General features: G+C 42.4%; 1 protein-coding gene across 1 annotated transcript in view; it reads right to left on the bottom strand.

Annotated features, from left to right (window-relative positions):
• The window catches only part of ASCC2 (activating signal cointegrator 1 complex subunit 2), a 1,163,586-nt gene extending 1,137,311 nt beyond the window's left edge, over positions 1–26,275 (bottom strand). Inside the window, exons 1-2 of the mRNA XM_044069746.1 lie at positions 26,259–26,275; positions 25,734–25,962 (exon numbers count right to left, since the gene is read on the bottom strand). Coding sequence (XP_043925681.1) covers positions 25,734–25,962; positions 26,259–26,275 — 246 coding nt within the window. The remainder of the gene's footprint in view (positions 1–25,733; positions 25,963–26,258) is intronic.
• Between the last annotated feature and the right edge of the window lie 354 nt (positions 26,276–26,629).

A 26,629-nucleotide genomic window follows, 5' to 3' on the forward strand; every position in this document is an offset into this window, starting at 1 on the left:
ACATTGTTATTGTTGCTTCCTTTATGTAAAGGTATGATAAAGGCCTTTTTCCAGATTTGGGGTACTATGCTTTCTTGGATAGAGTGGTTGATTAGAATGTTTATGGGGTAGGCAATCACTTCGGCAGCTATGCTAAGAAAGTGTGAAGGAATGTTGTCAGGAGCATTAGAGCATGGCTTCAGTTTTTGAAGGAGTTTTTTATGGTAGATGTGGGTATAGATTTTAATGAGAAAAGTGGGGAGTGGGAAGAGGGGGTATTTGGGGGTGATGAAGAGGAAGTGAGAGTAGAATAAGAGGTGGAGGGTAGAGAATTAGAGAATGGGGGGAAGTAGCAGTGGAGGGTAGAGTGTTAGTAGAAGAGGATGGGGGAGAATGGGAGAGTGTAGTGATGTTAGAGAAAGATGAGGTTAGTTTGGAAATAAAATCAATGAAAAAAGAGTTAAATTGGGTAGTCAAGTCTATGTCGGGAGTCTGGGGTGGGGGTATCTGGTTCGTTAGGATTAAGGAGAGTGGAGATTCCTTTCCAGAATTTCTGAGGGTTTGTTTTATTATTGTTTTGGAGTATGGAGAAGTAATTTTGTCGATCAGTGATGATGAGCTTTTTTACTTTATTTCAAAGTGTTTTGCATTTGTTATGGATGAGGGGGGTCCTATTTTCTGGTAGTGTGCCCACACTTTATCTCCATGTCGCATGGTTGCTAGTGTATTTTTGGTAAGCCAAGGGACAGTTTTAATTTTTATTCTTTTTGTTCTTAAGGGAGCATGGTAACCTAGAAGGTTTAAGAAGGTTGAGTTGAAGTGGGCTACCGCATTATCTAGAGATCGTGTTTTTAGACTATTCCAATTTATTGCTTTTAGAGAGTTAGAAAAGGTCATTGGGTTAAAGTTTTTTTTGGTTGTGAATAGTAATATAGTTGTGAGTACGATGTAGGGGTAAGGGGAGTCGATGTGTGAAGATGGGTAAGTGGTCACTAAGAGGATCGGGAAGAGTACCACTGTCAGAGAAATAATGGGAATGAGAGACTAAAATCCAGTCTAGAATACTACCACTAGAGAGGTTTTTTTGAGGGGTGGGTTATAGAGTTGATTAGCTGTGAAAAATTGTAGAGGTTGATATTAAGTGGGTTTGAGGGAGACTGAATGGAGGACCAATTGATATTCATGTCTCCTAAGATTATTGTTTCGTTGCTAATGTTGGTGGAGAGCCAGGAGAGGATGTATTCAAGTGTAGAAATATTATCACCTGGGGGGATGTAGAGGGAAGCTATACATATGTGCTTGTGTTTGTTAACTTGAAGTAACGTTAGGAGTAATTCAGCGTTATTAAAGTGAAGAGTAGGTTTGTTATAGGGAGTCACTGACAAGGAAGATGAGTATAGGAGAGCTACTCCTCCCCCTTTTTTGTGGAATCTGTCTTTTCTAATGATAGAATAGTTGGGAGGAATTATTTCAGAGTCTTTTATGTGGGGTTTTAACCATGTTTCAGAGATAGATAGGATGTCAGGTTTATTGTGTATAAGCCAGGTATGGAGGTTTGGGATTTTTGTTAACTATACTTTGGGAGTTTAGAGAAGTAAGTAATATGGACTTATCTATAGTGGTTGAGGTGGGGGGGGGCAGGGTTAGGATGGATATCTCCTGATAATAGAATGGTAATCAGATATAAGATTGAGTTAGAGAGGTAATTGGACTGTTTAGAGTATAGATTGGGCTCTATTATGATTCTGAAGGGTTTGCTAGTTACTACAGGGGTAGAATATTTATGAGAGGTAATAAGTTTATAAGGAAAAAGTAGAAGGTTTTTTATAGGATATAGGTGGGGAGAAATTGGGGTGTGTGAATATGAGAGAGATGAGGTAAGATGGTTGGTTACGTGGAAGGGTTGGGTGAGGTAGTAAATATAGGATAAGTTGAGGAGGAGTAGTAGTAAAATGGAGATATATGAGGGTTTTGAAAGCATAATGAAATGAGGCTAATAAGAGGTGGTATAATGTTGCTGAATTATTTGTGGATACTAGAGTGTTGTATGTACAGTGGAGCAGGTAAGTCCCTTATATTAGTGAAGGAGTGGAGAGTGGAATGATGGTTGATAAGGGTGTGGTTTGGGAGTGGGTGTTGATAGAGTAGTGAAACTGATTGGCTAGGTGGGGTAGTCTAGGTGAGGTGAGTGGCGGTTAATGTGGGTGGGATAAGGGAGTGGGTGTTTCCAGAGTATTGGAGACTAAATGGTCAAGTAGGGTAGTGGGTGTGGTTTTGAAGGAATAAAGGTAGAGGTGCTGGGGGCGGGTGGAATTTGGGGGCAGGGTAGGGGAGCGGAGTGAGCCCGCAGGGCGAACGGAGCAGGTTGAGCAAAGGAAGGCAGGAGAAGATCGAGAACCTATCAGTGGAGTGCAGATTGCAGAAGGGTAAGTACAGCAGACAGGGATATAGTAGGATAGAGTGGGCTATGATGTTTAGAAAGAGAGAGAAAAAGAAAAGTTAGAGCTTAAACAGAAAACAAGAAAGTAAGTGAACTAAAGTCAGATTAGAGGGGAGTGGGTGCCATCTAGTGGACAAATGCTGAAGTGCACCTGTGGCTCCACCAGGGCAATCCCTGGACTAGATTGGATAGAGGAGAGAAGGGCGCTAGTGTAAATCAGGGAGCTAGATGAGGGGGAAGTATGGAGATACGGAAGTAAAAGAAGGGTTAGGCTGCTGGCTTTCCTGGCAAGGGAGCGTACTGAACCACCTAGCAAGGCTCAAATAATTATAGTAGTTTAGGATTATCAGCAGATGTACATACTTCTTTGGTTCCTTCTAGGAGAGGATTGGTTCAATTCCCATAAAGGGGATGAGGCAGCAGAGTCTGTTATAATTGCTTGAGCAATTGGTTGAGCTTGTATTAATTTTAGCTTAAGTCTAGGCATCCACCCAGGCGTAGTCACAGAGGGTAATGCAGGGCAAGACAGCTGGAGAGCAGGAGAGAAAGTTGAGAGAGAAATAGTACTTTAGTAATATGGAACCACATTAGTTCCCAGCAGCAATTATATACCGGTATCAAGCATGTATTAAAAGCAACAAATGTTCAGAGCAGCAATGACTTGAAAATATAACCCTTTGGTTAATAGTGTGATCCAGTTAAAATGCAACTATTGAGATTATAACAGTACAAATATAAGCTTCTACTCGCATACCTAGAGATACACTAACAAAGAAAAGGTATTACACACACTTAACGAGCTAATAATGTAGGCAAATTGTTAAACATAGGTCGCTAATATACTTTTGTAATGTGAATCAAACTGGGGTTAAGCCGCAGTTACACTATAGCTGGGACCTTCAGTTGAGATTGTATGTTCGAGTGTATTCACTGTTGCAGTCATTACATTTGGGTTTTCTGCTTGCAGGTAGCCCTCAGTCGGCCTGATTATCAAAGTCTTGGGTCCTGCGTCGGTTGCTGTCTCATCTTCCATGATATCAGATAGTCAGGGGTATAAAGCATGCAGCCAATGCCATTTTATCAGTTTTTCTTGCCCCATATGTCAGGTGCTCCCATAATGGGAAGCAATTATATACAAGGTTACACCTCCAACAAAAAGCAAATAAACCAGAAAGCTTTAAGCATAGTAAACAAGAATAGAGGTAATGACAATATAAGCCAGGGGGCTGGAGGGAGGGTAACCAGGACTGCAACAGTCAATACACTCGAACATGTACATTTATGGTAAGTGTACACAACTGTACTATGTTCTTCGTGTTTCACTGTTGCAGTCATTACATTTGGGTAGATTCCCAATGCTAAGGTTGGGTGGAGGAATTTAAATAGAATTAGGACCAGCTATAAGGCCCTGCAAGACTGCAGAGGTAAAACCAGCTCTGGATTTAGAGAATATTGGCAAATGATAATGCTTGGTGAAAGTATGTACAGAACTCCAGGTAGCAGCTTCTAAATGTCCCTTGTAGGTACACCCCTGAGAAAGGCTGTAGAGGTAGATGCAGCCCTGGTCGAATGGTGTCTGATGCCCTGTGGGATAGGTTTTCCATAGTGCTTATAGCAGAAATGAATGCAGTGGCCTATCCATTTTGAAATGGTTTGCTTTCCCCTCTGTCCCTGCAGCAAATGCCACCAGCAGCTGTTCAGATTTCCTTTGAGGTTTAGTACTGTCCAAGCAGAATCTAAGTTGTCTGTGCACATCTAAGGAGTGCAGTATCCATTCCCCTTTGTTCTGTGGGTTAGGAAGAAAGGTAGGCAAATGAATGGACTGATTAAGAGCCACACTGGATACCACCTTGGGCATGAAGAAGGGATTGGTTCTGAGGGACACCCTGTCTGCATGAAAGATGATGAAAGGCTTTACTGCAATAAGGGCCTGTAATTCAGATACCCGTCTTGCAGAAGTGATTGATAAAAGGAAAGCTGTTTTCCCAGAAAGGAATTTTAAATCTGCAGTAGCAGCTGGCTCGAAAGGAGGAAGAGTGAGTTTCTCCAAGACAAAGCTAAGGTCCCAGGCAGGAGTTGGCACTCTCCTGGGTGGCCTTAAATTTTTGGCCCCTCTGAGGAACTGCTTGAGCAGTGGGTGAGAGAAGAGGGGAGGTTTTGTGTTATAATGAGCTGAAATGGCTGAGGCATGGATTTTGATGGAGGAAAAGGACAAGCCCTTATGAAGCATCTCTGTCAAATATTGTAGAATCTGAGGCAAATTGGGCACTGCTGCACTCATCCCTTAAGATTGGTTCCAGATACAAAATCTTTTCCATTTTGCAGCATAAGATATTCTAGTACTAGGCCTCCTAGCCTCCAAAATGATATCCATTTCTGATTTGCTAAGGGGTGGTAAAGAAGAGATTACGTAATTAGCCAGACTGCTAGGTTCAGGGTTTGCAGCTGAGGGTGCAGAATCTGGTTCCCCTGCTGAGACAACAGGGAAGGAATCTAAGGCAGGTGCCATGGGGCCAAGTGTGACACACTGTGCAGGAGGGGGTACCAGTGTTGTCGTGGCCAGTCTGGTGCAATTAAGATCATCCTTGGCTTGTTCTGTTTGATCTTTAGTAGTACTTTGGAGAGCAGAGGCAGAGGAGGAAAGACAAACTGATAGGTTTTCCAACTGAAGGACAGAGCATCCACTTTCCAAGCTAGTTTGTGGGGAATCCTTGTGCAAAATTTGTCCAATTGATGGTTCTGGGGGGGGGAGGCAAACAGATCTATATCTGGGCTCCCCCAATTTCTTGTCAACATGTTGAAAAGCTTTGGTTTCAGTTTCCACTTGTGTGGGTACATAAGGTTTCTGCTTAGTCCATCCCAGTGTATTTAGTTTTCTTGGCAGGAATTGAGCTTGTAGATTCACTTGGTAGCTCAAGGCTGTGTTCCACAATGGCATGGCTATTCTGCAGAGGGGGTAGGAATGGGTACCCCCATGCTTGTTTATGTACCACATGACTGTGGTATTGTCAGTCTTTACCATTAGTTGTCCTGGAAGAATGTGGTCCTTGATGGCTGTCAGAGCATTCTGTACAGCTAACATTTCCTTTTGATTTATGTGTAGGTGCATTTGACTTGGGTTCCATTTGCCCTGAATGCACTTCCCTGCCAGATGAGCCCCCCCATGCATAGTCTGATGCGTCTGTTGTCACGGTTTGGGAGGCAGGGGGTAGTGTGAATGGTAGTCCCTTGTTTTGGTGGCAGGCCTCTGCCCACCAAAGGAACTCTAGGCGTAGGCAAGGTATGACAGGAATCATTGCTTCTAGATCCTGTGAATGTTGACACCATAGGCTTTTGAGATACCATTGCAGTTTCCTCATATGCAGTCTTGCATATGGAATCAGAAGAATGCAGGAGGCCATGAACCCCAAGGCTTGCAGTATTTGCCTTGTAGATAACTGGGCTTTTGTGGCCACTTGTTTGAAGTAGGTTGTCAAATAAATCAGTTTCTCTGGCGTGAGGAAAGCCATCTGGGAAGCTGTATTCAAGCTTGCTCCCAGGAATATAATTTGGTGACAGGGTACCAGGTGTGATTTCTTTTCATTTATGGTGTACCCCAGACAAGTCAATACCCTTTGAACAAAGGCCAGATGATTCAAAAGTATGTCCTGGCTTTCTGCCTGAATTAGACAATTGTCCAGGTATGGGTATATTTGAATATTTATTTGTCTGCAAAATGCAATGACTGGAGCTAGGCACTTTGTGAATACCCTGGGCGCAGTAGATAAGCTAACGGGCAGTGCAGAGAACTGATAATGCATGAAGCCTGCTTTGAAATGTATGCATCTTCTGCAAGACTCCCTGATAGGGATGTGCAGGTATGCTTCTTTTAAGTCTAGTGTTGCCAGCCATGCATTATTGGCTAACATAGGAAGCAGATGGTGAAGAGTCAGCATCTTGAATTTTGGAATCACCAGAAAGGTATTTAGAGTAGAAAGGTCCAGGATAGGATGCCATGTATTGCCTTTTCTGGGTACCAGGAAAAGTCTCGAAGAGAAACCTTGTCCCTTTTCCTCTCTGTCCACTGATTTGGGGTTAGATCTGGCCACCCGCTTTGTGTTGGTAAGGTGTGGAAGTGAAATCTGTATCCTTTGGAAAGTATATTTAAAACCCATTTGTCCTGGGTAATTAGTTCCCATTTTTTTGCATGCAGACCAATCTTTCCGCCTACAGGTGCATTCAGTTGGGAAGTGCTTGGAAATTTTAAAAGCAAGTCCTTGCGACAGTTTTCCATAGGGGGGAGTCTTACTACTCCCTGATTTGGGTGTGGAAACCCCCCACTGTTTAGCCTTGTGTGTCCCCTGGGACTGAAACCTGGGGTTTCTGCTGTGTCTGGGTTTGGCTTGAGAAGACATGGAAGGAGCTGGAAAGGACCAATTCTTAGAGGGCCAGTGCCTACTAAATCTAGGAGGCTTAACTTGCAAGAAATCTAACAGTTTGCATAGATTTAGCTTCATCTTCCATCTTTTTCAGATTTGAGAACTGAGATTTTGAGATTTAGCTTCATCTTCCATCTTTTTCAGTTCTGAGAACTTCCTCAGCCTTGTTGCCAAACAGGCGGTCCTGATTTAAGGGAGCATCCAGTAATTTAGCTTTAACCAAGCCAAGCATGCCTTCTGAGCACAGACCCAGTAACAGCAGCCCTGCAAGAGGCCTCTAATGAATCAAATCCACATTGCAAAGTATGTTTTTCAACCTGTTCAGCAGAATGCATTAAATCCTGTAATTCTTTATTTTCCACACAATCAGGAATCAACATCATTTTCTGTTTAAGCAATCCAATAACATGTTGCTGATACTTTAACATATTAAACTGGCAGTTTAAAGCCCTAATGGCCAAGGTTGCAGAAGTGTAAACCTTCTTACCCCATCTATCCAGCGCCCTGGAGTCTCTATCAGAAGGGGTAGGATTTTTAGCAGTAGAAGCCATAATGCCCTTTGGCCCCTGTGAAATATTCCCTGGATCCGCAATAGGATTTTTAAAAAGGAACTTGTGTGACTCAGGGACCCTGCAATATCGGTCAGGTTTTCTGGGAGCAGAAGGCAAGGAATCAGGGGCCAAACTAGATTCTGAAAAAGCATCAAACAATGTCTAGTACAAGAGGAATAGCAAAAGGCCTATGCTGAGGCAGGAGTAAAAAATCCCTGAGCCTCTTTTTTGAATCAGAAAAATTCTGGTTTTCCCAGTGGAAATGCTCCCTTAGAGTATGTAAGGTTTCACCAAAAGAAAAATCCTCTGGAGGGGAAGCAGAGGGAATGGAGTCCTCTGCATCAGAATCCTCATAAGTAGATAAGGGCAAATCCAGATCATCAGAAGAATCAGAAAAACAGAATCCTGGTCAGAAAATTCATAAACAACTTCAGTCCTAGGCCTCTTAGAAGGGGGGGGGGGGGTTAGCTTCCCCTGATAGTTATTAGATCTTCAGCCATTCTTATCATTTGCTTTTTAGGCATAGAGGTCTGAGCATGTGGTATAGGCGTAGTTTTTTTAGGCATGGTTCGAGATTTAGGCCTAAGTGAAGAAGGAGGCATCGGTTTAATAATGAGAGTCCGTAGGCCTGAATACACTCTCAGAAGCTGGTGCCTACACAGCGGCTCCGGACCCATCCAAGGTAGAGACATCCGCGGGTTCCATAGTTGAACCATCTTGCGGCATACCAGACTCCGAATGGATCTCAGTAGAGGCTTGCAAATCAGAAGTAGCAGGTATCAGGGGCTGCAAAAGCACCTCACTGAGTACTGGCTTAGGAGAAGCGTCGTCGGCAGTTTTGGACCTTGGCGGCCTGTCTCTGTCTTTATCTTTGCATTTTTTAAGAATCCTGGTAGTCTGATGTCTAACCGACGATATTTCTGGATAATTAAACAGAGAACTGAAATATTTAGAGGCGAAAATATGCAGACGACGGATAGTGCGCTGATTAAATAAAGAATAAAACAGACAGCAAGGTACGTCGTGGTCAGGGCCTAGGCAAGGAATACAGTATGAATGAAAATCTTTATAAGGTATTTGCTTTCCACAAGTAATGCAATTATTAACTTTTAATGACATCGGTAAGGAGCAAGAAAAAATTTCCCCAATGGGGTATTTAGCTTTAGTAGAAGACTTCGGTTCTGAAACTCGAAAACGAAAATTTCAGGAGTCGGCCGACTGGCACTTGCGAACTGCTTCGGGCACCGCATGACAAGAAAGACTGATAAAATGGCGTCAGCTGCATGCTTTATACCCCTGACTACCTGACATCATGGAAGAGGAGAAAGCAAAGACTTTGATAATCAGGCTGACTGAGTGCTACCTGCAAGCAGATAACCCAAATGTAATGACTGCAACAGTGAAACACGAAGAACATCTACAGAGTCAAAAGGATGAGACTGTTGAAGCCAGACTAACTTTAGTAAACATTGTAGCTTTCTTATATGGAGTCTGACTACAGGAAGCATTGGCATGGTAGATGGCATGTAACCCAGAGCCCTTAAAAACTCCCTGGCCGTAATGAAGACCAAAGAAAGAAGGGAATGAAAAGAGGCAATCAGAGTCAGAGCGTTGGGTCGTGGGAGGGATGCCAGCATAGGAATGGTCTGGAGCATGGACCAGAGAAATACATGACCCTGAGGAGGAGTCAAGAAGGATTTCTGGAAATTTACTGTAAGCTCTAGGCTTTGCAAGAGGCAGATAATACAGTGGAGGTGCTGAATCAGGGTCTTTGGAGAGAAAACCTGAATAAGCAGGTCATCCAGGTAAGGAAAAATTTGTATTCCCTCATCCTGAAAAAGGCAATCACAGGAGAGAGGCATTTGGTGAAGACCCACGGGGCAGTAAAGAGGCCAAAGTACAAAGCAGAAAACTGAAAATGCAGGAAAAACAGAGAAACACAAATTTCCTGAAACAGGGATGAATAGGGATGAGAAGATAGGCATCCTTGATATCCAGACAGACTAGGAAAACCTGTTGTAGAAAAAAGGAAGCAGGGTCTGAAGAGACAGCATTCAAAAGGAAGGAACCTTCAGAAACGTGTTGAGCTGAGAAAGATCCAGAATGGGTCCTCCTGGTACCGTCCTTCCTGGGAACCAAAAGACATTCTGAAATAAAACCCCTTCCCCATTCGAGCAGCAGGAATTGTTTGGATAGTGCCTCAAGACAAAATGCTCTGAAGCACATCTGTCAAAAAGGGCAGCTGTTCCTGATGAGATTAAAGAATGCCCAGAAAAGGAGGAAGGGATTTCCACACCATGAAATACCCCTGACAAGTGATGGACAGAACCCAAGAATCCTGAGTGATCCTTAACGAACTGTGAAGACACAGACAAAGATGGAGAGATAAAGGAACCTGACCTAGGGAAGAAAGTAGTCAGACAGAATCTGTCTTGTCTGGAAAAGGAGGCTTCTAAGTAGTATCAGTCTGAGTAGACTTAGCAGGAAGAGCCCTTCTAGAACACTTTTAACTTTGGAAGGAGGCTGAGACTGTCTATGGAAAAAGGCAGGCTTGGAAGGATAACTTCCCTGAAATTTGGGAACAGGGAAACAAAAAAATGTTTCAATTTCTGCAAGGCCTTACACTTCTCCTGAAGGGACTTAAAAAGCTCAGCAGCTGCAGAACCAAACATATTTTTACTGTCAAGAGGAGCATCAATTAATTTAGCCTCAATATCATCAGGCAAAGTTTGGTGAAGTCAATAAAGCCTAAACACAGAACCAAAGGCAGCAGCTTTAGAAGAAGCATCAGCTGCAATATAACTACATTTAATAGAGTGGTGGGACACTTGAGAACAGGAGCTCCACAAAGACAGGGCTGAAGCTTTCCCCTCAGCATATGGGGTCTGCAGTGTTCAGGGTCATAGATTCAACACTTGGGACATTGCTCTGACTGATAAGCCTGAGAAAGAACAGCTTGCCTGGCCATGTGGGTCTGATAATTAACAGCCTGAAAGGCCAGGGTAGCAGCAGTGTACACTTTTTTGCCCAACCTTCCCATGTCCCTATTGTCCTTGTCTGAAGGAAGTAATTTAGTAGAAAGAAACAGATTAGAATGCTTGTCAGAAGAAACAGAGATAACAGAGGGGTGAGCAGAAGAACATTTGTAAAGAAACTTACAATCATCAGGCACCTTATAAAACCTATAAGATTTTTTTAGCAGCTGGGTGCTGGGAATCAGGAGCCTGAGAAGCTGCTGAAAAAGTGTCTTACAAACAGCAAGGACAAGAGGGACAGTAGATGGCTTTAGGAGATTCCATTTGGAGGAGTTCATAATACCTCTTCTGGACGTCAGAAACCAGGGTACAGTCACATTTAAAAAATTCCATCATACGAGAAATAGTATCCGCAAAGGAAAGCTCTTCAAAGGGAGAATCTGGACTAATGGAGTCCTCCTCCTCCTCAGAGACATAGTCTAATGGAGGACTCTGAAAGGAACAGACCAAAGACTCTTCTTCAGTGTCCAATTCCTCATTAGAAGAGCCCTGCTCCCTAGGCCTCGAGAGTAGATCAAGGGGGGCAGGAAAAGCAGTTCCCTGGGAGGAGCTTCAAGGCCATGACAGCATTAAACAACCCCTGTTTAAAATCCTTTCAATCACAATAAAGATCCTTAGGAGCAGGGGAAATATGTTTTGTTTTCTGTTTTTCTTTTAAAGGGATGTCAGCTCTAAAGATCTTAGGAGGTTCGGACCCTTGCCAAAACTCAATCAACAAAGTGGGAATCTCCTCACTAGCAAGAATCTGCAGAACACTCCTTGGTCCCTCAGATATGATCAACCACGGTTCCCCTCAACATCCATAATGGATGTCTGCAGAGCCTCCAAAGATGTGCGAGAAGGCCGATCAATGCCGGCCTCCAAAATGGTTGCTACAGACTAATCCAATGAAATAACTGGGCGATTGTCCAGACCTTCGCAAGCCTCGAGAGAGATGTCCAAGGGTGGAAGTACAGCAGCCAGATATGACCTAACCTTTTTGGTCGTCTTCTTGGCAGATGGCTGATCCTCGGGCCGGGAAGATTTTGCCACGGTAATCTACACCACCAACTTAAGATATTGGCTCTCAAGGTAGACAGACAACTACGAAGAGTCCAAGGGACAAACACTTTATAAATCAGGTACAACATATGGTCATGAGAAGCACTCAAGCAAAACAAACAGTGGTCGTGATGGTCCTTATGGGGAATCTGTCTCCCACATTGACATCTTTCCTTTCTGGATGATATGTAACATTCTAACTTAAAAAAAAAAAAAAAAAAAAAAAAAAAACAATGGAGCACATATCTGAAATGGCTTGGTAACCACCAGAGACGAAGGAGCTTTCAGACCAATGATCAAAGATGGCGTTTGGACTGGCGGCAAAGAAGTTCAGAGGTATGTACAGTGGATATAAAAACTGCACACACCCCCTGTTAAAATGCCAGGTTTTTGTGATATAAAAAGTGAGACCACAATAAATCATTTCAAAACGTTTCCCACCTTTAATGTGACCTATAACCTGTAAAATTCAATTGAAAAACAAACAAATCTGTTGGGGGAAAAATATAAAAAATAAAAAATGTACAAGTGCACACTCTTAAACTAATACTTTGTTGAAGCATCTTTTGATTTAATTACAACATTCAGTCTTCTTGGGTAAGAGTCTACCAGCATGCCACAACTTGTCTTGGCAATATTTGCCCACTCTTCCTTGCAAAAGCACTCCCAAATCTGTCACACTGCTAGGGCATCTCTTGTGCATAGCCCTCTTCAGGTCACCCCACAGATTTTCTATTGGATTTAGGTCTGGGCTCTGTCTGGACCATTCCAAAACTTTAATTTTCCTCTGGTGAAGCCATTCTTTTGTTGATTTGGATGTATGCTTGGGGTCATTGTCATGTTGAAAGGTGAAATTCCTCTTCATCTTTCTAGCAGATGCCTGAAGGTTTTGGGCCAAAAGTGACTGGTATTTGAAACTGTTCATAATTCCCTCCACCTTGACTAAAGACCCAGTTTTAGCCGAAGAAAAGCAACCCCAAAGCATGATACTCCACCATGCTTCACCATGGGGAGAGTGTTCTTTTGGTGATGCAAAGTGTTGTTTTTGCACCAAACGAAGCTTTTGAAATTCTGGCCAGAAAGTTCAACCTTGGTCTCATCAGACCATAACACATTTTCCCACATGCTTTTGGGAGACTTGATGTACTGTTTTGCAAATTTTAGCTGGGTCTGGATGTTTTTCTGTATAAGAAAAGGCTTCTCTCTCAAAACCCTACCCCATAGTAAAGACGTGGAGAAAACAGGAGATTGTTTTTACATATAGTACACACAACCAGTACTTGCCAGAAATTCCTGCAACTCCTTCAGTGTTGCTGTAGGTCTCTTGGCAGCCTCCCTGACCAGTTTTTGTCTTGTCATCAATTTTGGAGGGACGTCCAGTTCTTTGCAAATGTTGTCCCATATTTTCTCCACTTTTTGGTGACTGTTTTCACTGTGTTCCCATGGTATATCCAATGCTGTGGAAAGTTTTTTGTACCCTTCTCCTGACTGATACCTTTCAACAATGACATCCCTTTGATGCTTTGTAAGTTCTCTGTGAACCATGGCTTTTGCTGCAGTAGGCAACTTAGTAAATCCCAGGAAAATCCTACTAGGACAGCTGAAATTTATTTGGGGTTAATCAGAGTCTCTTTAATTGATGGCAGGTGTGTACCCAAGAAGACAATGTTTAATTAAATCAAAAGGTGCTTCAAAAAAGTATAAGTTTAAGGGTGTGCACACTTGTACAACCAACTTATTGTAAGTTTTTTATATTTTTCCCCAACAGATTTGTTTGTTTTTCAATTGAATGGTAAATGTTATAGGTCACATTAAAGGTGGGAAAAGTTTTGAAATGATTTATTGTGGTCTCATTTTTTTATATCACAAAAACTGGCATTTTAACAGGGGTGTGTACACTTTTTATATGTACTGTAGGTCACCTTTACACCCTATGCCATGAGCGGGGAGGATACATGTGATGTACGGTGTTCTTTTAAAAAAAAAAAAAAAAAGGCTTTGGTATACTAGCTGGACGTTGGCTTGCCCTTGGCAGGGGACCCCTTTAGAAAAGAATACTGCAACAGTGATATGGAAGGACATCACAGGGAGATGTATATAGTTTGTCTTAAAAGTAAACATAAATAAATAATAAACTGAAAAAAAAACAACAAAAAGTACCTATTGCAGTGGACGTAGAAAAAAGAAGTTATGTACTCACCATAATGTTCCATGTTTGTTGTACATCTCGCCATTTATTCTTACTTGGATGGGTTTGGAGCTCCAACTCGGCCAAATACACAGCTGGAAGTCTCAAACTTGGCTTGTGGCAGGTAGGTATCTCATGATGCAGTGGTGCAACTCTCCATATCTTGTTTGCTGCTACTTACTAATGAATAACATAAGTAAATATATAGATATATATATATATATATATATATATAGATATATAGATATATATATATATATATATATATATATAGATAAATATATATAGATATATAGGACCCCCAAACAGGAGAAACAAACTGAGTCAAGGAACTCCTGAAAGGAGTAAAGATAACCACCAAGTCCTCTAGGAGTCCTTGGATGGGGGAAGGAGGGAGGGTCGTAAGAATGAATGGCGAGATGAGCAACAAACATGGAACGCTATGGTGAGTACATAACTTCTCTATGCTAAGTTGTCCTATCTCACCTTCATTCTTACTTGGTTGGGACAGCGTCCCTAGCACCTTTTCACTGGGTGGCTCACGAGAGTGCACCTTTAAGCACAGTGGAACCAAAAGAGGCCCTGTCCCTGGAAGCCAAATCCACTTTGCAATGAGTGATAAATGAATGTGGATTGGCCCATGTAGCTGCAGCACAAATGCTGTCCATATAAATTCTGGCCTGAAAATCAGATGACATAGCTAGTGCTCTAGTTGAATGACCCCGAACTTTTAAAGGTAGTTCTCTATTATTGGAGGTATAGATACAGGTGATACAATTTAAGAGCCAGTGAGAAAGGGTAACTTTAGAAACTGGCATACCCTTTTTTTGCCTCAGAGAAGGAGATGAATAATTGGTCAGATTACCTGAAATCTTTAGTCCTATGCAAATAGAATCTGAGTTGTCTATGCACGTCCAGCTGATGGAGTTTATATTCTGCCTTGTTACTATGGTTGGGAAAGAAAGGATGGATTAGTTCGTAATGATAGCCTGTCCTTGTGAAAAATCAGATATGGCGGTTTGATAGATAATGTTTGCAACTCTGAGGCCCTTCTGGCAGATGTCACAGCAACAAGAAAAATGGTCTTCCAGGAAAGAAATTTGAAGTCACAAGATGAAGAAGGTTCAAACGGTGGCAATGTAAGTTGAGATAGGACAAAATTCAAATCCCAAGGAGGAAGTGGTTCCTTAAAGGGAGGTCTCAATAAGGAGGCGCCTTTCAAAAAAGCTTTACACAACCTGTGTGACATTACATTAGAAGAATGGTCACCAATGTGGAAATCTGAAACTGCAGCCAGCTGTACTCTAATGGTTGCTGCAGCCGAACCTTGTTGGAAGAGTTCCACCAAGAATTCTAGAATGGATTGAATAGGCGCAGAAAAAGGATCAATGTTTCTATTTTGTGCCCAGTGAGAAAACCTTTTCCATTTACTAGAATATAGTCTTAGTAGAAACTTTATGAGAGGACATCAGTATATGTTTAACTGTTGGGAGTGAAATTTTGAAGCCTAACTAAACTGGGGAATGGGGCAGCCACACTGTCAAGTTGAGGGTGTGAAGAGAAGGATGAAATGTACCTGACATATGTGTCAGCAGGTCTGGAACTGGGTCCAGAGTTCAAGGCTTCTCCTGAAGATGAGGCCAAAGGAAGGGGAACCAAATCTGACATGTCCAATATGGGGCAATGAGAACCATCCTGCTTCTTAAGGATTTTGCTTTCTGAATGACTTTGGGTATGAGGGGAAATGGAAGAAAGGCATAAAGTAGTCCCGAGGGCCAATCATGTACAACGGCGTCTCTCAGTGTCTCCCCCAGCTGGGGAATTAGGGTAAAGTAGCTGCTGCACTTGGCATTCATGCGAGTGGTGAAAAGATCGCAGCAAGGCTGACCTCATTTCCAGAAGATCTTTTCCGCTATGTTCTGGTTCAGAGACCACTCACGAGCCATTAATATTGCCCTGCTCAGCTTGTCTGCTACCACGTTGGACTTCCCTGGGATGTGCATTGCTACTAGAAAGCGCTGGGAAGAAATTGCCCATTGCCAAATTCTCAGGGCCTCGTGACAAAGAGGATAAGATTCGATTCCCCCTTGCTTATTTATGTACCAAACTACCAACATATTTTCTGACTGTACAGCAATCATCCCTAGAGGAAGAGAGTTGTGGAATGCTTGCAATGCCAGAAGCACTGCTCTCATCTCTAGGACATTTATGTGCAAGTGGGCCTCATGTTCCTGCCATATACCTTGGACCGTTCTTCCCAGATAATGCCCTCCACCCTATCTGAGAAGTGTCCATGGTCACTGTAGCAACTGGTTGCCATGGAACAAAGGGTCTCCCGATGGTCACATGACTGGACTGGACCACCACCATAAGTCCTTTTTGCATGACTCCATTATTCTGATGAGGTAAGACATATGGAGCTCTTGAAATGACCATTGGGAGAACAAAAGCCATTGAAGGATTCTCATGTGCATTCTGGCGAGAAGAATTAGTGTTACGGTGGAAGCCACTGTCCCTGGGAGTTTCTGAACTACCTTTGCCTTTACCTTGTCCTTGGGAAGGAGGTGAAGTACTTGCTGCCTAAGGGTTGAAATTCTGTCTGCTGGAAGACATGCCATCAAGGAAACAGGGTGTAGATCTGCGCCTATGAAGGTAATATGTTGACAGGGCAACAAGGCAGATTTTTGTAAGTTGACTGTTATGCCTAACTGAGCACAAATTTCCAAAGTCACATCCCTGGTTTGCTGGAGTAGATGCTTGGTGGTGGCAGTTAGGGGCCAGTTGTTGAGATACGGAAACACTTGGAATCCCAGACGTCTCAAGTGAGCCGTGACTACTGCCCTACATTTGGTGAACACTCGAGGGCTGTAGTGAGACCAAAGGGCAGAGCTCGGAACTGATAACTGGCTCCCAGCCAGAAGCGTAAATGACTCCTCGATGCTCTGTTCATTTTTATGTGGTAGTACACATCTTGGAGGTCTATCAAGCACATCCAATCATCTTTCCCTAAGAAGGGAAGTATTGACTGCAGTGTCACCATTCGGAACTTTGACTTCTTGACAGATTCATTCAACTTGCTTAGGTCCAATATAGGTCTCCAGTCCCCTGTTCTTTTTGGGACCAAAAAGAATCTTGAGTAAGTTCCAAATCCTGTTTGGTCTGCAGGGACTTCTTCGATAACTCTTTTATCCAGCAACATTTGGATTTCTACAGTTGCTCGCTTCCTTAGATTGGGTGGAACATCCAGGATTGTTCTGATTTGTAGGACAGGGTGGCAAAAGGGAATGGAATATCCTCTGGATATCATTTTTAGTACCCACTTGCCTCTTGTGATACTTTGCCAGGCTTCTGGGTACAAAGACAAACATCACCCAACTGCCTCCAGAGTAGAGCAGGCGGGCATCCTTTCAGGAGCGCTGACAGGAATGTCCGCAAAAGGAATCACGGTCGCCCTGGTTTTGCGGACCCCCCTCTGCCTCTAGGATGTTTACCATTCCCCCTCTGCCCCTGGGGAAGGATTCAACACGTGCATCTTGGAAAGCTCCCTGGGATCTTTTGAACCACATTTTCCCACTCTTCTGACCTTTAGAGTAAGGTCGTGAAGGTACAGAAAAACATACTCCAATGGCAGACACAGTTTTCTCTTCCTGCTCGCATCTGGTGAGTGTGTCCTTTACTTTGGATCCAAAGAGTGAGGAACCATCAAAAGGGGTGTTAGTAAAGGTAGACTAAAAAGGTTCCCCAAAAATTGCACAAACGCATCCAAGAGGGTCTCCTCAAGGAAACTCCTGAACCCGCTGCCCTGTTCGCTCCATCCCAGCCTCATGGAGGAGTTGACTAGAGAATTTAAGGTGGATAGCTGGGAAGAGACCTTCTCATTCACCCCCACAGCTAGTGTACCTTGTAGAGCATCTCCTAGCTCTTTCAGGAGATCTCTTTGTAGCTTTGTAAAGCAGTTCAGCGATTACAGTGTAAAAGTCGCTGACGAAAAGACATTCTTCCCGTATCTGTCCATCATTCGAGAATCTTTGTTCGGAGGATGGACAGATGAAGATGCCTCCGAGAGTTCCTTCCTGGTGGCTGCTACCACCACCATAACATCTACACATACATCCTTTGTGAGAAAATTCTTTCCGGTAGGGGCTGACAAGAACTTGTTTGGCCTCCAAGGGAATGGTCCCATAGTGTCAGGTGACCCCCCACGCCTTTCGATTGACCAAGTCCATTAGTTCACTGAAAGGCGGAGACACCAGGAGGCTAAAGGTTGAGATTCAAAGGCCTTCAGGTACACCTTCTCATCAGGAGTGATGGTTCTCCAGCCGCCCCTCTGTTTTAGGATATCTGCAAATGAGATATCATCAGAGGATGACAGGGGGGACCCTTCTGACTCCTCAAGGTCAGTGTCTGAAGTGAGAGACTCATCAGGAGAGTCTATATGCTTCCTCTTGCAAGTTCTCTTCTGAGGAGGCTCCTCAGAAGGGTATTCTGGGAAGGCCTCGGAAGAGAGGGGTTCACCCAGTGGGGGATCCTGAGGCTCTGGATCTCTGCTGTTCTGTGGATGGGGTGGTGCCGAGACAGCAGCTGGTGCCTTAGGGGGATGAATGCCGGTATCCTTATGTAGGGCTGTAGAGGGAGAGAGCACACTCATCAGCTCGAAAGCAGACCCAAATGGCTCCAAAGATGTCCCCAGCTCCGAGGAGACAGGACACCCCCCTGGACCCAGGGAGATTGGCTCTGAGGCTGACGGAGCCGAACTCACCCGAGCCGATGCTCCAAGGTATAGACTCTGAACCCATCCACGTAAGAATGAAGGCGAGATAGGACAACATAACATCCAGATATTTTATCTGATAAAAGTTAAGCACTTTCATCCTACAGCTTTAGGGAACTTCACCAAAATGATAATTATTAAAAAATGTAAATACAATTCTAAAATCACATGCCCCACCAAATCAACCAATACAAATTTAAATTACTTTAACTTTGTAGTTTCTCCATTTTAAAACAGCATTTAATGATACAGACTCATTTAATCCTGGATATATCGTGGCACTAAGTTTCAACTGCCATCTTCCATGGCACTAAGTTTCAACTGCCATCTAAGTTCACATAAATTTAAATGCTCTTCACATATACGTCCCTGTTGGTCAATTAAAAGTTGTTCCATGATCATAAAATGAAATCTGAGTGAATTAAATTCATTGAGATGCTTGAACAAACCATTAGCACTATTATTTTCCTCACATCTAATAGATGTTCACAGATACTGTCCCACAGTCCACTACAACATGTCAATTTTGTTGTTTAAACTTGAATGTCACTTAGGAATAAAAAAAAGCATTAATTCTCAAAGAAACTCTGCTCTGTGGAATATGAGATGAGGCTGACCTACTATTAAGAGCTTGAAACTCAGATGCTCATCTCACAGAGGTCAGAGCAATCAGTCTTCCATGTTAAGAACCCTAAGTCATTTAGATGAGCTGGTTCAAATGGAGCAGGCGTTCCCTTCTGTAACACAAAATTAAAATTCCAAGGAGGAGCCACCAATTTTTTTGTGGTCTCTCACTGATTACCACTTTCAAAAGCATTCTGACATGACAGTGCCTTGAAGGAATGGGATCCATGGGCAGCCATGCTAAAATGGCCAAAAAATGAACTTTGATAGAGAAGACAGACCACAGGAAAGTAACTTGCACAAATATTGTAAACCAGATAAACACTTACCTTAAATAGGTGTTGTTTGTGTTGCTGGCACCAACTAGTAAACCTTTTCCACTTGCTAATAAGACTTTCTAGTAGCAAGTTTTCTTGTCTCCAAGTACCTGCTGCACCATTCTCAGTAAACAAGTGTCTACAGGTAATTAAGACCCCATCATCCTGGCACTCAGCTGAAGATGTCTGGGGTTGGGATCAAACATCCATCTTCTTGTTGTGAGTAGATGCACATCTGTGGTTCATGCCCCAGACAAATTCCAAAAGAAGGGAGAACCCACTGTTGCTTGGGCTAGAAGGGAGCCACCACACTGATCTTGGGGGATTCTTTCTGAATCTTCAGAAGTACCTTATATGTCGGAAGAAGCTGAGAAAAAGCATAAAGGAACATTCTTGTCCAAGGAAAAGAAAAAGGCATCTGTTACTCCCAAGTATGCAACAAAGTCCAGAATGTTTAGGATTTTTGTGGGGAATTGTTTGAATAGGTATTTTTATACACCAAGTAGACTTCAAAGAATTGTTCCTCAGATAGATATCAAATGTTAGAAGTGCGACTGGGAAGGAAGAGGTAACTGGGAACATGTTTCTTGGGAGTGTAATGAGCTGGCAGGTTTTAAAAATGCCCTACAGAATATTTTGTCAAAATACTCTGGGACCAAATGGCTGTAACTAAGGAAATTATTCTTTTGAGCTGGGAACTAGGATCTGGAATTGTATAAACATGACCCTTAAAGTTTAATTCTACTGAGTGCCTAAAAAGCACTTACTAGAAAATGTAAATTAAAATCTAAACCAAATGTATTTGGAGTATCAGATATTGTGAAAGAGATAAAATAATTGGAAATGGGATATTTAGAAAAGGAGAGGATCAAATTACATAGAAATAAATGGAATTTGTGGGAACAATAAACACAAAATGTACAGGAGGAGGAGAAGTGAGGTTTGAGGAAAGGCAAAAACTGAACAATTTTTGTATTAATGGACTAAATGAAAGTTCTTGTAAAGAAAGAAAACATATGTACATAAAAAAAATTTAATATGGTTTGTTTTCCTTTCTATTTATGCACTTGTTTCTGTCTTAAGTGATAATTTAACAAAGGTGCACAGAAAAAAATAAAAGGCTTCTATCTTCCAGGCCTTCTTGCACAGACTCCTGGAGCACAGTTTTTCCAGCTGATTCTTTAGAGAGGAGGCAAAAATGTCTTCTTGAGGAACTCTCCACAGATAAAGCAAATCTTACAAGAATCCTTAATCTAGTTTCCATTCATGAGGGTCTGCCTTTGTCCAGCTCAACCTGTCTGGCACACAGCTTGGCTCTAATGGAATGTAGGATGCCTGTAGAGCGAGATTTTGTTGTAATGCTATATCTCAGGCTAATATGGTTAGTCTGCATTGATGATAAACAAGCAAAGGGGAATGGGATTTCATGTACCACATCACTGTGCCACTGTCTGCAACAACCTGAAGTGGTCCTATGAACCAGAGGTGATTCAGAAAGTTGCGCGTTTAGATAAGGGCAAGCATTTCTTTTATATTTATATGCTTGTGTCTGTGTTCTTCCAGATACCTTGCATTTTTATCCCCGTTGACACTGCTCCCCAAGTAAAGTTAGAGGCATCTGTGGTGACTGCTTTGAAGAAGGAGGGGAAAAATGCAGACCTGGATTCAGGGATATTTGAGGTCTCCATCGAGTGATTTCTCTTCTCACAAATTCCAGAACTGTTGGTGCTGGGACCAAAGAGACTTCAAATGCCACTGTATCTTTCTCATATGGAGTCTTGCCAGAGGAATCATGGATCCCATGAGACCTAGAATCATGGGGTAATCCCTCATACTAACCGAAGTCTGAGTGGAAAACTCCAGAAACAGATCTGAATATAGATTTTTCCATGTTGGAGAAAAATCTCTTTGTACTGAGGTGTCTAGCAGACAGTCCAAGATCACAATCCTGTGTGATGGAGTCAAAGACTACTTGACAATGTTCCCTTGTAAGCCCAGCCTGCACAGGAGATCATCACCCAACAGAGAGATTTCTGACACTTTGAAAAAGACTGTGCAAAGATAAGCAAGGTGTCTAACTATGGAAAATTATGATTACCCTTTAGCCCGTAATGGTCTATAAGGAGTTAGACACTTTGTGAACACTCCTGGAGCAGTGGACAGCTCAAAGGGTAAGCAAAGAACGGATTATGAGATCAGGACATACAAAACCTTAAGAAACATCTGAAGTCTGGATGAATAGGAATGTAATAATAAGCAGAATCTTCCTCATAGGAGGGAACTGCAGATAAAACATTCCTCATACTTTCACGATCAGTCAGTATAAATTTTAAGATGAGCCTAACAATTCAAAATTCTAAAAAACTGAAATCTTGGAAGCATACATTTTCCCCAAACTGATCAACTGTTTTACCATACTTATCAGAAGGGGGAAGGATTAGAATTAACAAAAATGCTTGGCAACAGCTGGATTAACTAAAGCTATAGTTTGTGGGTGAGGTCTGGGACGAGTGAATAAAATTTTGACAGAGGAACTTGTACATTCCCTCTGTTTTCTTAGGTGCAACAGTCTGGTTATCAGGTAAACCACAGGTTGTGGCAAGCATCCACCAATGCTGATGGGAGAAGGTTCTCCAAGTTCCTGTTGTAACAGTTCATGGCATTTTCCAAGTGACTTTGAAACCTCAGTGTTCTCCCACTGAAAATACTGGCACATTCTGGAAACAGTCTTAAAGAGTTTCACTGAACAGAGACCTCCTGGTGATCTGACAACTCAGATCCATCCGTGGACTCATCTGAAGAGTGTGGGTCAGAGGGCTCAGTCCTGGGCCTTTTGTCTGGTGGTGGGTGAGAGGCCCTGTCCGGGTGAGGTTGAGAACCTCTAATTAAAGAAATAAGATCCTCTGCAAGGCTGAGGATCTGAGAACTAGAAGAAGGCCTCTGGGAGGTAGTCTTGGGAGGCAAAGCTTTAGAAAGTTTAGCAGCTTTAGCCCTGGAAAAGGCCTTAATGGACATGGAAGCAGGGGGTCTAGCTGCCCCACGTGCAGGAGCAGATTTGTCCAAAGGTATGGTGTCGGACATTTCCTGGACACTGGTTTCGGTAGGTAGCTCAGTAGCCGACTCAGCCGGGGCCTCCAGGGCCGCGGTGGTTGGTTGAGTGGATTCGGATGAAGGAAGCTCCGAGGACTCGTTTTCGGCTGAAAACGAGACACTCGCGGTAGACCTTACCGTGGTTTCAGCCGAAACCGCTGGCCACGAGTGTCGGTCCTTGTCCTTCCGTTTTTTCATCAAATGCGATGTCGGAGTCTCCGACAGCATTTTATATGCAAAATTAGCCCCCAAAAATTCCTCTGCAAACTCCGACCGACGTCTAAGAGTTCGTCGGTTGAAGGAAGCACAGGCTGAACAGGCCGAGACGTCTTAGTCTGGGCCTAAGCAAGGGAGGCAGTAGGAGTGGAAATCCTTATGAGGTATTTGTTTCCCACAAGTTAAACAATTATTTACTTTATCTGACATCGGCTGAGGCAAGAAAGAGTCCCCAACGGGGTACTTAGCTTTTTCGAAGTCTTCGGTAGCTGAATCTCAGGATCTGACCGACCGGCACTTGCGAACTGCTTCTGCTTCGGGCACCGCGCGGCAAGAAAGACTGAGGAAAATGGCGTCGGCTGATGCTTTTATACCCCAGACGCTCTGACGTCGGGGAAAGTGCGACATCAGCCGAGGCCAGACCCAGACTTTGTAATCCGGCCGACCGAAGGGCTGCCTGAGGCAGGACAACCCATATGTTAGGACTGCAGATGCATCCTTGAAGGACATCGGAGATTCAGATAACGTGCTCTCCTCACAGTTCGAATCAGAGATCTTATGGGGAAAAAAAAAAACTATATCAGTCTCATCACTTTCCTTACCAGATTCAATTTCTTGAATCTCTTTAGGAACATAGCAATTTCTTTTACCAGAAATCAACTGAGAAGAATGGTTAATAGCCTGTACAAGCCACTGCATCAGACTTAATAAACTACTCCTGTCCACTGGTAACTGGAAACTGGTGCAGGAGAATACACGTTTGGTCAATGTTCCTGTAAAAAAGAAACAAAACTAAACAGGATTATTAATGGCAGAAGCAGTTTTCCCAGAGATGGGCACATCATTAAGGCTAAGCAGGGGCCTCTCTCCCAAAACTCACAAGAGTCTCTCTCCCTTACCCAAAAGCCGCAGAGGACATAGCTAATCCCCAGTCCACAATGGCTGTAAGGACAACACCAGAGGGATCCATAGAAAAAAAGATGAGTGGTCTAAAGACTCAGCTTTGGCCACAGTAGTTACCCACCTCTGGCAGAGGCAAATTGCTAGCCTGCTGTGCTAGCAAAGGCTGTTAATTAACTTTTTTCTTGTGGCTGGAAAAAGGACCGACTCTGGGGCAGTAGTTTGTTCCGTGGTCAAGCCAAAAATGTTCTACTTTCCCAGGGAAACTACACAGCAAAAGCTGGTAAAATTAAAAAGAATGAACTTTTACCACTAAAAACACAGTAAAAAGCACTTTGATACGCTTTATCATCCCCAAAAAGTAATTTAAACACACAGTTTCTCCAAAGGAAAAAAAAAAAAAAACAGTTTTGGAATGTTTAACTATTAAGATGATCAAAAAAAAAGTGCGCTCCCATTTAAAAGTATAGTAAAGTTACCGGATAGTCAATAAAAACACATTCCTAGCTTTAAATATGCTTTCCTGAACAGGGATGAAAGTTTAAACATTAAAAATAATATCTGGAAAGTTTTCCCTCAAAGAGAACTTATCTGTCTAGCAATGGAAGGGCAGAAGTTGACCACTGATCCTCAAAAGCTCGCAAAGGAGCACTCCCTTTTGTGGAAACAAAGTTCTTAAGGGCATGGTGCCCAAACCTATCTTTTAATCAGCTCAGCTAAAGCTGTCTAAAGGTCTGGGTAACATGGAAGGTGCCGCAAAGCTTTGGAAGCTGACCATCTGTTACATCCTATGCAAGACATAACCCATATAGCTTAGGATACTGCAGCAGTGATCAAAATGATGAGCATCTACTGCAACATTGATCCATATTAAGAACATCAGAAGCACACAAATGACAAGCACCAACAGCCGTATTAGTAGTAGTATGAAAAAATAAATATCTTTTGGCTCCAGCCAATGATATGGTTCATCCAAATGCCAACACCCTTTGTTCTCTTCAGTGATGAAGAACTGGGGAAGGGGCTTCCCCTCTTACGTTTATCACACTGCAGGACCAAAGGGTTGAATTCTTTTTTCAAATATGCCCTACCAGCAACTGTCCCTCCCCTGGCACCTTATATGCAGAGCAGAAAGTGCTTGCTATGACATGCACATGTCACTGCGGAGGATCTACTTAAGGCCTCCCAACTCAGCTGCCTGTCTGTGACAAGTACACTCTAGCCTCCACTGATAGCTGTCATGCAGTACAAAAACTCAATTATTGCTCTGAAAAAAGAGCTAATCATCAAACTCTCAACTCCTTAATATTTCCCTACCCACCTGGAGAAAAAGTTTCCATAAAGTAAGGATGGCATTATACCAGAATAGCCCTATCTCCTCTTAAACGACCACAGTAGTCTTAGGTGTACTTGGACAGGACAGATAAGAGCAAAAAATATGCTAGGACAGAATGCAAAAAAAAAAAAAAAACATATTCAAACTGCAAATCAAACCCAGGTCACCAGCCTCAAAGACCAGAAGCTCAAATAATTTATTACACTGCACAATCACAAATTATGAAATATCAATCTCTATAATATAATTTAGACTCTTAGTATTGTGGGCCATGCAGATCAGATGTATTTTTCAACATGCAATTGCTTAATCATTTTAGAAAACTTAAGAGTTGTGATCTCTTACAAAAACGCAAAGAAGAAATTTACTTCACAGCTCATCTATTCAATGCATTGTTCTTCACAACTACCCAGATACTTAAACCTGGTGGTGCCATATTGGAAGTTCTAGACTTTACAAAGACAGTCCTGAAAAAATAAGCTCAATTACATACACGCTCACACATAATAGCAAAGTCTTACAGTTACACAAAAGAGCTTGCTCCCTAATGGGGGGACGGACGCACCCCATACACCTCTGCGACTTAAATATACTAGGTCCAAGATTGTTGTAACTCAAGCAAAGGAGAACTTCTTAGAGACATAGCAATACTGGACTTAAACTCCCAGCTGCATTTAATTTCTCAGAGTTTCAGGATTATCTCAGTTATAAAATGGAAATCCAAGTACGGTATCAGTTAAAAATTTCTCTACCAAGGTAGCAGAAAAAGTTTTGTTTTGTGACAAAGTCAGAACTTGATTTAGATTTCTGCAAATATAACAAATTACCTGGCACCAAAACTTATCATGAGGCAAGGATAGAAGCCAATCCAAATCATCTGCAATAAAATTAGCCCGATCAAGGAACTCTTCCTCCAATGCAGGATCATCACTTTGTGGTGGAGGTTTGTATGTCACAAAACAACGGTCCTCCCTTCTTTTTGGATGCTGTAAAATATAAAACGGAGGGCAGACATGAATAATGCATATAATAAGAATCCAGGAAGTTAAATAAAATCTAAATTTTCAAACAAGAGCTAGTGTCTAACAGTCAGCTGTGCACATCTTCACCCATTTAACACTATACTGAATGTATCTAGACTGCTAATAGTTCTAACATACATGGCATTCCACAACTCCACTGTTCTTTCACTTATCTCTAATCAAAGGAAGTTTTAAAATTTCAGTTATAAAAGACGTGTTTAGTTCTTTACAGGGAAATGAGAATGTATTATGAAATGTTTTATAAGCATTTTAATAAGTCCTTGACTTTTCTGTAACTCAAATGAAAAAGATTCAACTTGTTTAGCCTACCTGAAAAGTTTATACATGTCATTTTCTATGACTTACTGGTGAGCATTTATCCGTCCTTGACATTTTTAGAGGTGTACCCTACCTCCTGTATGGTGACCACAGTATGCTTCCATATTCAATCCCAAAGCTGACAAGCTGATAAATAGTTAAAGCAATGTCTAGGTTTTTAAAAGTTACTGTATAGCAATATACAGCCAATTACTTTGAATCTGTTCTTATAATTTTGCCAAAATTGAGAGTTCAAAGATGAGTCGATACTTACCAAGTCAAATATTTTAATTTAAATTTCTCGATTCTCTCAATTATATCGTTGCCTGTCTTACAAGTCCATCTGATTCCAAGTTTTCTGTATCACAGAACTTTAGTACTGC

The sequence above is a fragment of the Protopterus annectens genome, chromosome 4.part0 (genome assembly GCF_019279795.1).
Source record: "Protopterus annectens isolate FY-2018-M chromosome 4.part0, PAN1.0, whole genome shotgun sequence".
Lineage (NCBI taxonomy): Eukaryota > Metazoa > Chordata > Ceratodontiformes > Protopteridae > Protopterus > Protopterus annectens.